Source organism: Bos javanicus, chromosome 7 (genome assembly GCF_032452875.1).
Source record: "Bos javanicus breed banteng chromosome 7, ARS-OSU_banteng_1.0, whole genome shotgun sequence".
In the NCBI taxonomy this organism is placed as follows: Eukaryota; Metazoa; Chordata; class Mammalia; order Artiodactyla; family Bovidae; genus Bos; species Bos javanicus.
In genome coordinates, this window is record NC_083874.1 from 16,036,111 (window position 1) to 16,051,739 (window position 15,629).

The window sequence follows — 15,629 nt, forward strand, 5'->3', positions numbered from 1 at the left end:
CCTAAAGATTTTCTCCTATGTTAGTTCTGAATACTTCTATGGTTCTAAATCTGTGGTCCATTTTGAGTTTTTGTTTGTGAAAAACATGAAGTTTTTAGGTTGAAGTTCATGTTTATGCCCACAGACATGGCCATTTGTCCTTTCTATGTTTAACTTCCAGAATTATCCATAGAGAATATGGAATATTTTGTATGATTGTGATTTGCAAGCATATCACTTGATGGTATAACCCACATGTCCTGTACAGTATTTATGCAAAAAATATGGTATTTGCTACCATATTATCCTTTTGCTATACATGAGGGAGCTTTCAACATGGCTCTGTAAATCACTCAGTATTAAACATTAATTCTCAACTTGCAAATCTTCATTCCAGTACCAGTTAACTGTGGACGGTGACGTCATGGGTTATTTCTACTTTTATACTGTTTTGTGATGCTTAAGTCTTCTGCACACACAGTCAAGAAAATACCACTTTTTTTTTTTTTTTTAATAGTGGTGTTTGCTGGTTTGACGTAATTGGGAGTAAGGGGGCTGTGTATTTTGTTAATTGGGTGATTTCAGATCCACAAAGAATGTTCTTTCTGGCTTACTCTTCTAAACCACAGTATGCCTTTTTTTTTTAGTTGTTTTCCTTGTCCTTTGAGGCAGGGGGTTAAGATTTGGGGCTTGGCTGTTGGTTTTGTTTTTTGGGGTTGTTTTTTTTTTGCCTCCTATATTTTTTCTTTTTCTTTTTTATGCCACCTCGGTTGTATAACATACAATGAAGCAAGGCAGAGAAATCAATGAGTTGTCTCAGCATCGATTCAGTCTGTTCTCAGGCAGCCGCCAAGCCTGGAGCTGTGAACTGAAAACTCCACTTGGCATCAGATTTTCTTAATTGTCTCTGGAACACTCTCCCTGCAGCCTGTGCTTGCTAGAACTCTCTAGAGACAGGCGGCACTCACAGCCTGGGAGAGAAGTTTTCGCAAACACAAAGAATGGAGGTGGTGGGAGGAGGACCCAGGACCTCACCCAAATGGGAGAAATGGGGGAGCTGTTCTGAAGCCAAGCTTCCAAAACTGCTAGGTGGCTGGGGAAGTCTGGTCCTGCCTAAAGATGCCGCCAGTCTGATCCACTTGCTTGGCCTGCAGTAGAAAACTGCAGGAACGTGGTACCCTGGCCCAGCTGCCTCCCAGAGATGTTTCCAGTTGGTTTCCTATAGAGTGACAGGAGGAGTCTGCCATTTAGAATATTAAAAAAATTTTTAAAGTCTAGTTGATTTGCAATGTTGTGTTAGTTTCAGGTGTACTGCAAAATGATTCAGTAATACCAGGTGGATCAGTGGTAAAGAATCCACCCGCCAGTGCAGGAGACTTGGGTTCGATCTCCGGGCTGGAAAGATCCCCTGGAGAAGGAAATGGCCACCCACTCCAGTATTCTTGCCCAGGAAATCCCATGGACAGAGGAGCCTGGTGGGCTACAGTCATGTCATGGGGTTGCAAAAGAGTCAGACACGGTTTAGCAACCGAACAACAATACATGTATATCTATTCTTTTTCAGATTCGTTTCCATTATTGGTTATTATAAGATATTGAATATAGGTCCCCATGCTACACAGCAGGGGGGTATATGGTTGTTGGTATAACAACAGGGGGTATATCCTTGTTGGTTAGAATTTAAAATTCTTATTTGGAAGTCAGTGTTTCTGGAAACCAGTGTGGGTCTAGATTATAGAAGGACAGTTTAAGTCCAATTAAGATGGTCACTTGATGGGTTTCCTTGAAAATTAATTTTCAACAGGTCTGTAACTATTAAGTCATATCCATAGGCTTTTCTTGTGGGTCCTTAATGATTCCCCCGGGGGCTGATGGGGTCCTGCTGGTGTATCAGGGGATTTATAGATGGCAGCTCACTCGGGAGCCTAAGTGGGATAGAAATTAGCCCCTGTTCACCTGAACTGCACAGCGTGGGGTCTGTCACCCAAGTAACATCTCAAGGTGGGATCACTTCAGCTCTCACACCAGCTTCGTCACCTGATTTGCTCAGAGACCACTCTTTAAGAAACCAAGACAAAACGGGTTTTTGTTTTTGTGGTTTTAGCAGCAAGGACATTTTTAAAAGTGATTACGTTATTTGCTTTTATTCATTGAAGAACATTAGGAGGGATATGATTCATAACCCAGGGTGTGTGGGTGCTAAGTTGCTTCTGCAACCTGGTGGACTGTGTAGCCCTCCAGGCTCCCCTGTCCATGGGATTCTCCAGGCAAGAATACTGGAGTAGGTTGCCATGCCCTCCTCCAAGGCAACTTCCCAACCCAGGGATCAAACCCTTGTCTGTTGTGTCTCCTGCATTTGCAGGCGGAATCTTTACCGTCTGAGCCACCAGGCTTAGGATATATACCTGTATTATATGACCAGTCTGTCTGAGGCTCTCCCACACGGAAGCCCAACCCAGGGTAGCATCTTTTTATTATTATTATTATTATTGATTTTCTTTGGAGTACAGTTGCTTTACGATGTTGTGTCAGTTTCTGCTGTACTGCACAGTGACTCAGCCGTATGTTTACATATATCCCCTCTTTTTGGATTTCCTCCCCATTTAGGTAACCACAGAGCACTGAGTAGAGTTCCTTGTGCGGTGGGTTCTCATCAGTTAGCGATTTTATACCTACTATCAGTAGAGTGTATATATGTTCATCCAAAGCTTCCAGTTCACCCGCTTCACCCCTTTCCCCTTTGATATCCATCCATTTGTTCTCTATGTCTGTGTCTATTTCTGCTTTGCAAATAAGATCATCTACACTATTTTTCTAGATTCCAGGTTTGAAAAAAAAAAAAATTCCTGAGAACGGACTGCTGTCTGTGTTTGTGGCTGAGAACAGGGTGTGTTTTTTCCTCCGGGCCAAGAACTTTTTCCATTTTTACCATTCACTTCTCTTTGTTGTCCCTCCCTCTCCTCTGGGTCCCCTCCACGGTGGACGGGTGGCCACAGTGGGCCAGGAGCACACCGGTCGATGGCACCTCTCAGCGGCAGGCAGAGGGTGCTAATTAAGCTCCCGGGTGGCTCCCATGGCAGTGCAGACAGCACCGCCCAGATCCCAGCGCCCGGCCACTGCTCACCTGCCCCACCGTAGCTGTCCTGGTGTAGGAGAACACGATGGCAGGACAAATACAGATTCCTGGCTGTCTCAGAGTCAGGGACAGCAAGATTCACTCACAGTGGGTGTCAAGCCTACAGATCCCTTGGTTCCCTCTCCTCCTGCAGAAAGATGGCCCTTCCTCTCAGTTTACCCATTAACCATGATGCAATGCACATATCATACAATCCACCAATTTCAGTGTGCGGTGCAGTGGCTTTTAATGTTCTCAGAGTCACTGCAATCCATTTTATTGATTTAAAAAATGTTTTAATTAAAAACTGTTTCTTTGGCCACACCACGTGGCTTTCAGGATCTTAGTTCCCCAACCAGAGATCGAACCCCAGGCCCAGGACAGTGAAAGCGCCAATTCCTAACCACTGGACCATCAGGGAATTTCCCCCTTCTCATTTTTTTTTCATGAAGTCAAGTTTAGACCCCCCAGAAGAAACCCCATACCCATGAGCTGTCACCCTCCAATCTCCCCCAGTCCTGTTGTTGTGCTTAGGCGCTTCAGTCCTGTCCAGCTCTTTTTAATCCTATGGACTTTAGCCCACCAGGCTCCTCTGTCTGTGGAATTTTCTAGGCAAGGATAGTGGAGTGGGCTGCCACGCCCTCCTCCAGGGGTTCTTCCCAACTCAGGGATAGAACCCAGGTCTCCCACACTGCATGCAGAATCTTTACCGTCTGAGCAACCAGGGAAGCCCCCAGTCCTAGGCACCTGTTAATCTGCTTTCTGCCTTTGTAGATGGACTTATCCTGCATGTTTCCTAGAGACGGGATCCTGCACTGAGAGATCTTATGTGCCTGACCTCTTTCACTCAGCAGGGTTTTTCCCAGGTCCATCCTCATAGGAGCATGTTTCAACCTTTTGTTCCTTCTTTGGCTGAGTACCTCGTATTCCACTGTATGGACGAACGACATTATTCTTGGATTCCGTGTTTGCAGATTCACCTGCTGGCTAAAATGTGTCTGTAACCCTCGAATCAGTACTTGTGCGGTGTTCACAATCACGTGCAGAGATAGTTGAAGTGAAAAATGTGAGTCACTTAGGAGTTCCCTGGTAATCCGGTGACTAAGGCTCCAGCCTTACCATTTTGAAGAGTACAATCCAGTGGCATTAAGTACATTCACAGTGTCAGGCAACCATCACCACCATCCATCTCCAAAACTCTCTTCATTTTCCCCAATTGAAACTCTGTCCATGTTAAGCAAAACTCCTCATTCCCCTCCCCCACCCCGGGAACCCACCTCAGCCCATCCTGCATTCTGTCTCTGGGAGTCTGACTCCTCTTGGGACCTCCTAGAAGAGGAATCCGACCATCTTTGTCCTTTGGTGTCTGACTTACTTCACTGAGCATCGTGTCCTCACATTTTGTCCACGTTGCAGCAAGTGTCAGAATTTCATTCCTTTTTCTAGCTGAATAAAATCCTGTGAAACAGTGATTTCTTGGTGCCTACTTTGTGAGAGACCCTTTCTCCCTCCTACCAAGGAGACAGACAATAATGAGAGTAAGTGAGTAAATCATGGCATACGTTGTCAGGGCCAACTCAGCATTGTGTTACCTGGAATTTTGTCCCTTCTCCCCTTCTGAGAGTCCAGGGGTACCTGGGATCCCTAAGCAAGACCAAGACGGAAGAACCTCAAAGTGTCTTCCCAACACCCCAAGGAGGCTCTGATTACACTTACTGTAGATTTAGTGTTATCCATCATTTTCTAAAAATTCTCTGGAAGCGGTGATTCTTTGAGGGCGTTCCTGGTTACCTTTTCTTCTGTGGGCTGTTCGATTACAGCAGAATCCATCCAACTTCAGGCAGGACCTTGGGTCACAGGAACAGCCTACCAGCCACACCAGGACACTGGGCAAAGGCTTTGTCTCTGCGTTCGTCCCGTTTGTACATCCAGATAGATCATAATTGCCGAGGTGGAGTTCCCTGGGTGTAGAAATGCCGGGAAGCACTTGCCAGGGACCGTGGAGGCCTCGGTTTACGATTTTCACCTTTGCCAAACAGGTGTTGGTATATGGGCGACAGCTTGGCCACCTGTGTCTACCACGATAACAGGCACCATTAGCCATTTACGATCTCCATGTCAGGACGTCTGAAATCACTGAGCACGTGGCACCACCAAGTCTCCGTGCTACTCAGAACCAGAATCCCAACTACTTTCCTCGAGTGACATAGAGAAACCAGGGGACGGGGAAGGGATGCGCTGGGGACCCAGGAGCCAGATCTGGAATGCCAGTGGTCAGATTTCTTTTAAAGGCTGCTGTTTGTCTTAGAGCAAAGCTTTTAAATGTGGCTTTCAAAATTAGCCAAGCAGCCCATCCCAAGTAGGCTTGACTTACATGGTGGATTTGCCAAAAAAGAGGCAGCAAAAAATCAGCCTAATTAATGACAGCCTGGCTTTCTAAGAGCTGCAGTTTTCCATCAGTGAGGGAGGAATCAGTGGGCACCGTGCATCTAAATGTTCAGCACTTTTTTTTCCCCTGTACATATTTTTATTTTTGGCTGTGCTGGGTCTTGGTTGCTGCTCAGGCTTTTATCTAGTTGCAGCGAGGGAGGCTACTCTCCAGTTTCGGTGCACCAGCTTCTCACTGTGGTGGCTTCTCTTGTCCCGGAGCACAGGCTCTAGGCACGCACGCTTTGGTAGTTACAGCACATGGGCTCAGTACTTGTGGCTTGCAGGCCCTAGAGCGGTGGCTCAGTGGTTGTGTTGCACAGGGTTAGTTGCCCCCATCACATGTGGGATCTTTCCAGACCAGAGATTGAACCCTTGTCCCCTGCATTGGCAGGTGGATTCTTAACCACTGGACTACCAGAGAAGTCCTTCAATACATATTTTTAAATTTAAAAAGGCAAAAATTACATTTGCACTTTTAAAACATTAATTCTAGCATCACATTTTTAAAAAATAATTTGAAATTATTTTAATTTCAAATTTCTCTTGGTCTCTTACTTGTGTTCAACATCCTTTCCGCTCGACATCCAGTCTGTTGCTACATTTCTGGTTTTGTTGTTTTTGTTTTTTATTGTGTGTGTGTGTGTATTGTGTTTGGGGGGTGTGTGTCCAAAATCCAGTATAATCATGACTTCAAGTATAGTTATAATAGATCAGTACTCGCCCATAGATTGTGACCTTAAAGTAACATGCAAGGCACTGCTAGTAACAAGTGTGAAAAAATTATAGATTTGAATCAGGTCGTCTTGTGAGTATATCATGGGCTTTCATTTATCAAATATAAGTGGCATTGGGCTTCTTAATTATCAGTGTCCTTATTTATCAAGGTGAAGATAAGATTGCCTAGTTTCACACTTACTGAGAGGATTGAATGAATTCACATATGAGTAGAACACATTCAAGTTTATGATCTGTGGCAGGGTTGGGGGGCATAAGTTGCTATCAACAGTAACATGCCAACTCTGAAATTAACGAGCTGATGAGCACAGACAGCCCTGCTGGGCCCCTGTTGTGTGTTCGGTTGGTTTCCGATCACCTTCTACTATAGGATCAGAGCCTCAGGTTCTGTTAGCAATTACGAGCATCAGAGACCCAGTGGTCTCCACATCTCAGAATCACCCTGACAGCTGGTCTCAGATTAATTACAATCGCGTGTGTGATGTCGGTACGAGGTCCTTAGTCTGTGATCCTAAGATTCTCTGTGGCGGATATAAGCTGATCCTTACTATCTGCCCCCTCTCCCCACCAAGACAGAAAGGGTCTGGAGTGGGGGAGTTGCCGTTTTGTTGGTGTTTTACCCAAGGAGAAAATCCTATGCGATTTCCACACTGAACGGTCACAGTGGGGACCCACTTCCTGCCCTCCAGACCCACGGCTTCAGCCAATACAGTAAGAGAACCAGCTTGCCATTTCTAGAAGGATTCCCCCCCTCCCTGCTCCAGGGTATAAAAACAGCACAGAGCAGCCGAGTCTTAGTGCCCAGAGCGTGACCATGGGGAACGGGCATTCCAAGAGCGGCGACAGGGAGGGCGCGCCCCGCAGCCGCCCTGAGCTCTCCTTCTACGGCTCTCTCCCCAGGAAGTGGAGCGAGAGCATCTTCCTGGACAACGAGCTGCTGACCTCCAAGATCCTTTCGGCGCTGCGGCCCCAGTCGGAGCAGGGCCTCCCGACAGGCCACCTGCGCTACCCCGCCCACTTCCTCAGCACCCACTCTGTCTTTGCCTCCGTTGCAGCATCCCTGAAGGAGCACCCGAGGGCCACCCTCCTGTCTGATGGCAGCCCACGCCCGACCAGGAATGTCGGCATGACGGTCTTGCAGAAGGGGGGTCCACAGCCAGCACCCAGCCCAGCGGGAACCGGGACAAGACTCGGGTGAGTGGGTTACCCCCTTTGCCACCAGGAGCTGGCGAAGGGAGGAAGCGGGTAGGTGGGGAGGCTTCCTCAGGGACCCCTCGGACAGCCTCTCCGGAAGGAGACCCTCGGCAGGACCACACCACCAAAAGGCAAGATTCCCATTAACACCTGCCTGGGAGATTCACTTCTCTTCCTTTTTCAAAAACAGTGTGTTCCGCACTGTTATATTTTAAATGGATAACCAACAAAGACCTACACTATAGCACAGGGAGCTCTGCTCAGTGTCATGTGGCAACCTGGATAGGAGAGGGGTCTGGGGGAGAATGGATACATGTTATATGTATGACTGAGTCCCTTCAGTGTTCACCTGAAACCATCACGACATTGTTAATCAGCTATACCCCAATATAAAATAAAAAGTTCAAAAGGGAAGGGAAAAAAAAGGTGTGTTCTGGGGTCCCCAGCCACTTGGAGCCAGTTTGCCTCCCGCTCTTGAAGAACCCTTGGACAGGGCTCCTTTCCGTCCTGCAGACCAGGCAGGAAGCCTGCTGGGGTCGCTGCGGAGTCTGTATCGTATTATTTATGCTTTAGGCTGGTTTTCCTAGGGCTTCCAGGTGGTTCTCGAAGTGCTGCATTCAGCAGCGTTCAAGTAGAAAACCTCATGTTAAAAAAAAATGTCTCTGCATGAGTCGGTGGGACAAGAAGCTGATCTTCTTTTCCCCTAGAAAGGATTCTCCCTTTAGTCTGGACTGGGAATGAAGCTGTGTCCACCCTGCTCTGGCTGGAAAGAATTCTGGGGATTCCAGAGGGCACCAGTGGCTAGGAAAGGAAGCATTTAATGAATACACCTGTAGAGTGTACTTGGGTGGCTTCCCTGATGCTCAGATGGTAGAGAATCTGCCTATAATGCAGGAGACTGGAGTTTGATCCCTGGATCGGGAAGATCCCCTGGAGAAGGGAATGGCAACCCACTTCAGCATTCTTGCCTGGAGAATCCCATGGACAGAAGAGCCTGGCAGCTACAGTCCAGGGGGTTTCAAAGAGTTAGACACGGCTGAGTGACTAACGCTTTAACTCACTTTTTCATAGAATGTACTTGAACATTAAATTAGTTTTGGTGGCAGATACAGAGAGCAAACTAATGTTGCCAGTGGGGAGAGGCAAGATAGGGGCAAGGACTTAAGAGGCACAAACTACTACGTACAGAATAGATGAGCTACAGGGATGTATTGTATAGCACAGGAGATATAGCCAATATTTTATAATAACTATAAACGGAATGTAAAAGTTGAGTCAAAAAAATTCTGATTCACTATGTTATACACCCATAACTTACGTAATATTGTAGATCAACCATACTCCCTACCCTCCACCAAAAAAAAGTTAGTTTGATGGAGGAGCTCGTCATGTCACATTCACAGGTAGTCTCCTAATTTTCAAAAATGATCTGTGACAAGGACTTCCCTGGTGGTCCAGTGGTTAAGACTGGGCACTTCCATGGCAGGGGGTGCAGGTTCAGTCCTGGTCAGGGAACTAAGATCCCACAAACCACGCAGCACAGCCAGAAAAAGAAAGGAAAAAAAAAGGTTTATGACAGAGTTAAGCCTTATATTGACATCCAGAAAGTTCTCAAATAGTGTCTAATCAAATCAAGTAACAACCTGGTTTGCTCTTAATCAAATCAAGTAATAACCTGGTTTGCTCTTATAGACTGTGTGTGTGTGTATGAGTGTGTGTGCGTGTGTGTGTGTGCACTTAATTCAAGTTCTTTAAAGTTGTTTTTATGTCTGTTTAGACCACTCACAGGAGAGATGGATGAAACTGATACACTGTTTCCGAAGCTCAAGCAGGTGGCCGATGACTCGCTTTTTCTTACATCTTCCAGCACTGAGCCCATCTTTATAGAAGGTACCATCACCGCGATCCTTCCCCGGGTGTCACGTGGGCTCCAGTCTCTGGGAGGCATCGAGACCCATGTGCAGGCATCCAGGGGACGAGGGCAGGGGGTAGCCCCCGAGCCAGCCAGGCCCCAGCCGCCGAGCAGCAGCCTCCTGTCCTTCCCTCAGACCCCTACACTGCCTCGCTGAGAGGTGAGGTCGAAGCGGACACCCACGAGTTCGAGGCTGAGTCCTGGAGCCTCTCTGTGGACCCCGAGTATGTGAAGAAACAGAAGAGGGAGGTGGTGAAAAGGCAGGATGTGCTTTATGGTAAGGAGGCCTGCGCGCCTTCTCTTTCTTCTTTTCTCGTTTTTTTTTTTTTAATTGATTCCACTGGGGAGCCGGGGCTCCACTGTCGATCCTTCCTGAGACCACGTGGCACCCTACACTTGCTCCCCTCATCCCAGGGCAACTGGGCCTTCCGGGCCAGGGATGGGGCGGCCGGGCAAGACTTTCTGAGAATCAGTCCCCGGGGAGGGGAATGGCCCAATGCCCAGTCCTTAGTCATCCCCACCTTGCTGGTGACCCCGAGGGAGAAGACCACGCAGGCCCATCCCAGCCGTCCCCAGTCAGATGACCGCAAACAGGCCCGGACAGAGCCGCAATGGGGGCTCTGAAGGCGGGTCTGTCCATCTGAATGTGACCATAACACCGGCTCCCAGGTGGGCACCTCTTCCCAGTAACCATCAGAGAGCTAGCCGTGAGCAGCCACTCTCCTGAGACCGGATATCATGGTCACCATGGAAACCATAGCTCCCAGACACTGCCCAAACCTGGGCTGGTGCTCCCGGCAGGTCCCTCCAGGCCCCCCTCCCTGCAGCTCAGTGGTGACCACTCACCAGTGGACACTCAACTCCTTCCGCGTTTTACACACTCAGCTCCCTGCCAGGGCCAGAGCAAGTCGGGGTGTGGGCAAGGAGGAGAGCCCGGGCCAGCCAGGGGTCCTGCAGACAGGGCCGGTGGGGGCAGCAGTCCACTGCTTCCATCTGGACAGCGCTTCGCCTCGCTGTCTCCACAGCTGGACAAGCACAGAGTCCTTCCAGCCCCATGGCTGGCAGCCCTGGAACGGGCTGATGCTATTAAGCTTTCCCTTAAACTTTTTATTTTAAATTGGAGTATAACTGATTAACGGGCTTTTCTGATGGCTCAGTGGTTAAGAATCTGCCTGCCAAGCAGGAGACGTGGGTGTGATCCCTGGGTTGGAACGATCCCCTGGAGAAGGATATGGCTGACTACCCACTCCAGTATTCTTGCCTGGGAAATCCCATGGACAGAGGAGCAGAGCCTGGCAGGCTACAGTCCATGGGGTCACAAGAGAGACACAGCGTAGTGACTAAACAACAGCAATAGCCAGTGAACAACATGGTGATAGTTTCAGGTGGACAGCATCAGGAATCAGCCGTGCGCATACATGTATCCTCTTGACTTCTGTTTCGTCTCTGACAGCTTCAAGACCTTAAGTTAAACAACAGAAAAACTTCATCACAAAATCTAATCTTTATTTGCTTTTAACATGAATTAAAAATCCTCCCTTGAGCTTCACTTTTCCTATCAGTTACAGTCTGGGGCGAGTCTCTGACACAGCACCAGCGTGTGAGTTTCACATCCCAGGGAGGGATGTCCATCAGAACAGTCTTGTTTCAAGCAGCCTGAAAACGTCTTCAGTTGACATTAGACAGAAAACCCTCCTGTGAAGTTGAGGTCTCGGCATACATCCAGTCCTCCCTTTCCTGGTGTGTGTCCACCTCCTTAAGCTGGGCCCTGGGCAGTGCTGGGCCAGGGAGGACGGGAGGCCTGGCCCCTGGGAGGTCAGACGACTATGATGAGGGCTTCGAGGAAAGCTGAGAGGCCAGACTGGCCCATAGTGAGACGAGGGAGGGCCCAGCCGGGGTGTCGACCTGTGCCGCTAATTCCCACATCCCCGCCCCCTCAGAGCTGATGCAGACGGAGGCCCACCATGTGCGGACGCTCAAGATCATGCTCAAGGTCTACTCCCGGGCCCTGCGGGAGGAGCTGCAATTCAGCCCCAAGGCCGTCAGCCGCCTGTTCCCAGGCGCGGACGACCTGCTGGAGGTGCACAGCCACTTCCTGTGTCGGCTGAAGGAGCGCCGCCTGGAGTCGCTGGAGGAGGGCAGTGCCCACAACTACATCATCCGGAAGATTGGGGACCTCCTGCTTCAGCAGGTGGGTATGGCCAGACCCACCCCCACCCCACTTTGTCCTTCTGTGTTCTGAGAGCCCAGCCCCCGAGGACAGTGGTCCTGGCCTCTCACAGCTGCCCATCTGAGGCAGGGGAGCTCAGAAACAGAGGCCTGAACAGCAAACACGCTTGTCGAGACACCGTCCAGTGTACAGGCTGTGCTTTTGTTTGGCCAGTTGGTTAGCCAGTTTTTACTTTTTTTTTGGTCTTGACACCTGCGTGGTGTTTGAACCACTGCCATGGATGGCAGGGCCATGGACCCCAAACTGACTTTTGAATGGACTTCTGGGCCGAGCCGAGATTGACAGAGGGGACCCAGGACCCCTCATCTGCCCTTGAAGCACCCGGAGCATGCAAGTCACCTAACTAAGGAGAAGACGACCCTTTCATGAAAAGAAGACCCTTTTCACCTCTGATTTTTTTCTGACATTCTCTTGCTTAAATGTATTCTTCCTGGTCGGATTTCGGGGTGTTTTACAAGCACCTGTGACATGCAGAAGTTTTCTCCTTTGCCCTTTCGGTGCCCTGTTAATGAGACACCATGTGCCGAAGCATTTTGTTTGGGGCCAGCAAGCCAGACGAGAGTGAAACCCCAAATCAGGTCAATCTGTGGTTTAGCAGACTCAGGCGAACGAGGTGAAGACGTTCCCCAGCAGTTTCCATGTTTCTCCTAGTAACAGGTCCACGCCTCTCCTCAGTTTTCAGGTGAAAACGGAGAGAGGATGAAAGAAAAATACAGCGTCTTTTGTAGCGGTCACAACGACGCTGTCAGTCACTACAAGTTGCTGCTGCAGCAAAACAAGAAATTTCAAAACTTGATCAAGGTAAAAAAAAAAATTATTTCTTTATATTAAAAACGTATTCTCTTTGCAGTAGGTGGGTTTTTTGGTTTGTTCATGGGGAGCGGTTTTGTTTTGTTTATTTTTGTTTTCCCCACAAAACTGTAGGCATTTGGAGAGCTTTATAAAGGACTTGTTACAAAACGGTGATTTTCCAGGTTCTACCTCATTTTTAACCACAGAGTCATTTAGAACAGGGCCATGAAAGGTCTGGAAAATCCCCGGGTGTAAAGCACAGCAGGCGTGGTTTTTGTTTCCACCACAGCAGGGTGGCCCCTGAGATGCCACTCAGTGGGTGACCACTGTCCTTCAGACTGTCGAGGGGACACGAGCGTCCCCTCCGGAGCCACCTCCCCTGCCTCAGATGTTCTAGCAGATACAAGGCCTGCAAGCCTTTGCCCCTTTCTGTCCTCCGGCCGTCTGCTCCCCGCTCGTCCCCATCAGCCCATGGAATGACCCACACCTGTCCTCTGCCTGACAGCATGTGGGTGCTCAGGGCCCAGGAGCCAAGACCCCTGCCTGCCGCGTCCTGGGAGGTGCTCCTGGGCCAAGGCCGTGGGGCGCTGTCAGCGTGTGCCCTGCAGCAGAAGCCCCAAAACAGCTCCATGCCTGCAGCCTGTGCCCCAAGTGACACCCAGTAAATAACGGGCTAGAGTGAAGGGCAGAGAGTCATTAAATTTCACTCCATTGTCCCGGCAGCAGACCGATGGGACAGGGAGAGGGTCGTCTAGTGGTCTGAATTCATCTGGTGATGAGCACGGGGCCAGGCCGCCTGACGTCCTGAACCAGAAGCCCCTCGCAGGTGGGGGTTTCCCACGAGACAGAAGGAAACAGAGCCAAGTCTCAGGTCTCTGTCCCATCCCCTCCCATGCTCTTACAAACTGGCTCCTGGGACCTCCCTGGCAGTCCAGTGGTTAAGACTCCACGCTTCCGATGCAGGGGGCACAGGTTTGATCCTAGTCAGGGGAATTAAGATCCCACATGCCACCATGGCACAGTCAAAAATACAATGGTTCCTGGCCTTCCTAAAACACAAAGCAGAGCAGTGGGGACAGACAAGCAGAAGGAAGCACAGGAAGCTGCCCCAGCCCCCACCAAGAGGTGCTTCAGGGCTTTCCCTGCTGTCCAGTGGTTAGCACTTGCCACTTCACTGCTGTGGACCTGGATTCAATCCCTGATTGAGGAACTAAGATTCCACAAGCTGCACAATTCAGCCAAAAAAAAGAAAGGATGGCTTCAGATGATCGCCTCTTTGGGCTCTTAGCCAGAAGCATGCACCAGCAGCCACCAGGGAGCTACTGCAGGGACCACAGGCCCAGCTGCATCAGAAGGCCTCAACAACCATCAGCAGTGTTAGGGTCTGCACGTGTGCATGTGTGTGTGTGGACAGCTCTCTGGTGATTCCCAAAATCCACACCAGCTAGTTTCTTCCTCATGGCTTTTGCAGAGCCCTGCATTTTACAGCAAGTGAGTCAACCTCTGGCTTCTTGGCCTTTCTGTATATAGCAGGCACTCCTTGCTTTCTTTTTTTAATTTTTTATTTAGTTATTTTTGGCTGTGCTGGGTCTTCATTGCTGCATGCGGGCTTTCTCTGGTGGCAAGCGGGAGCTACTCTTCATTGCAATGCATGGGCTTCTCACTGCAGTAGCTTCTTTTTGAGAAGCACAGGCTCTAGGGCGGATGGGCTTTAGTAGTCACAGCATGTGGGCTCAGTTGCTCCTTGGCATGTCGAATCTTCCCGGACCAGGGTTCAAATCGGTGTCCCCTGCATTGCAAGGTGGACTCTCAACCACCGGACCACCAGGGAAGCCCGGTCCCTGCTTTCAAGTGTCTGCTGAAGCAACAAAGAAAAGGTCCCCACGAACTGATAAAGGAAAGGGTCCCCAGCCCCCCGTGTCCCACCGTTAACGATTCGGCAGGAAACAGATGCCCATACGGCATGGCTTTGTCTTCTCCATTTCACAGAGAATCGGCAACTTCTCCATCGTGAGGCGGCTCGGCGTGCAGGAGTGTATCCTCCTGGTCACCCAACGCATCACCAAGTACCCTGTGCTGGTAGAGCGAATTATCCAGAATACAGAAGGTATGCCAGCCCTCCTGCCTTGCCTGTCCACGCTGGGTGGGGAGGAGAGTCTCAGTCTCCCCGCCCCCGTCCTAACAGTGGATTAGACAGTCTGCTCTGCAATCTGTCCTGGATTCAGCCAGGCTCAGCGATCATTAACTGAGCTCCCACCTTGTAGAATCTACCCTCCTGGGGGCTGGGATTTCCAACTTGAGAAACACAGGGTGTTTGGTCTCCCTTGCCTGCACCCCCCCTTCAGTTCCTGCAAAGTCTCAACTAGAGCAGTTGAACTAGTATTGAAGAGTCAGTGGAAGGGTGCAAGCTGTGTTCTGGCTAAGGACCTCCGTGTCACATGCCTGGTGCCATGGAAGGCAGAGAAGATGAACATGTAGCCCAGCCCAGGGTTCTCAAAGGCCAGGGCAGTACTGACCACACCTCCCTTGTTTTCTCCAGGGGATTTGGGCAGTGGGAGGATGCAGGAGTCCCGCTGCCCTTGGAGTGGGAGGAGCCAGCCCTTGGTGATGGTGGGGGAACGGTGGTGGGAGTCTTTTTTGGAGAGCTGGAGGGCAGGGGGAGGCTGGTGACCCAGGGCTGTGCAGGGCCGTTTTAATTGCTTGACTTGCGCCTCAGCTTCTACATTCAACAAACGCTCTGTCTTGGTGTCAGCCAGGCGCTGGGCTGTACCTTTACTTAGGAAAAGCCTTTATCTCTCAGGAGACTTGAGCTGGAAGGTGACTCTCGAGGCCGCTCTGAGCCATGGCCTCGGGAGACACCTCCTCGACCCCATAGCCTGCCTGCCTCCATCACGTGTGTGGATGCAGACCAAGGAAAGCGCTAACTCTGCCATGTGTGGTAGCTGGCTCCGAGGACCACAGAGACCTGACCCAGGCCCTGAACCTCATCAAAGACATCATCTCACAAGTGGACGCCAGGGTCAGTGAGTGCGAGAAGGGCCAGCGCCTCAGGGAGATCGCTGGGAAGATGGACCTCAAGTCCTCCAGCAAGCTCAAAAATGGGCTGACCTTCCGCAAGGAGGACATGCTGCAGAGGCAGCTCCACCTGGAGGGCACCCTGTGCTGGAAGACCACCTCTGGGCGCCTGAAAGGTAAAGCCCTGCGCCGGCCGCCTCTGCTGGGCTCCATCATGGCGTGGTCAG

The 15,629-nt window shown here is 50.0% G+C and overlaps 1 protein-coding gene across 7 annotated transcripts in view; it reads left to right on the plus strand.

Moving 5' to 3' along the window:
* ARHGEF18 (Rho/Rac guanine nucleotide exchange factor 18) overlaps positions 1-15,629 on the plus strand; it is a 101,015-nt gene that overhangs the window by 71,704 nt on the left and 13,682 nt on the right. For all 7 annotated transcript variants that reach the window (XM_061422259.1, XM_061422258.1, XM_061422262.1 and 4 more), the window contains 7 exons: positions 7,315-7,453; positions 9,231-9,343; positions 9,502-9,642; positions 11,306-11,556; positions 12,271-12,396; positions 14,377-14,494; positions 15,330-15,578. In XM_061422259.1, coding sequence (XP_061278243.1) covers positions 7,315-7,453; positions 9,231-9,343; positions 9,502-9,642; positions 11,306-11,556; positions 12,271-12,396; positions 14,377-14,494; positions 15,330-15,578 — 1,137 coding nt within the window. The remainder of the gene's footprint in view (positions 1-7,314; positions 7,454-9,230; positions 9,344-9,501; positions 9,643-11,305; positions 11,557-12,270; positions 12,397-14,376; positions 14,495-15,329; positions 15,579-15,629) is intronic.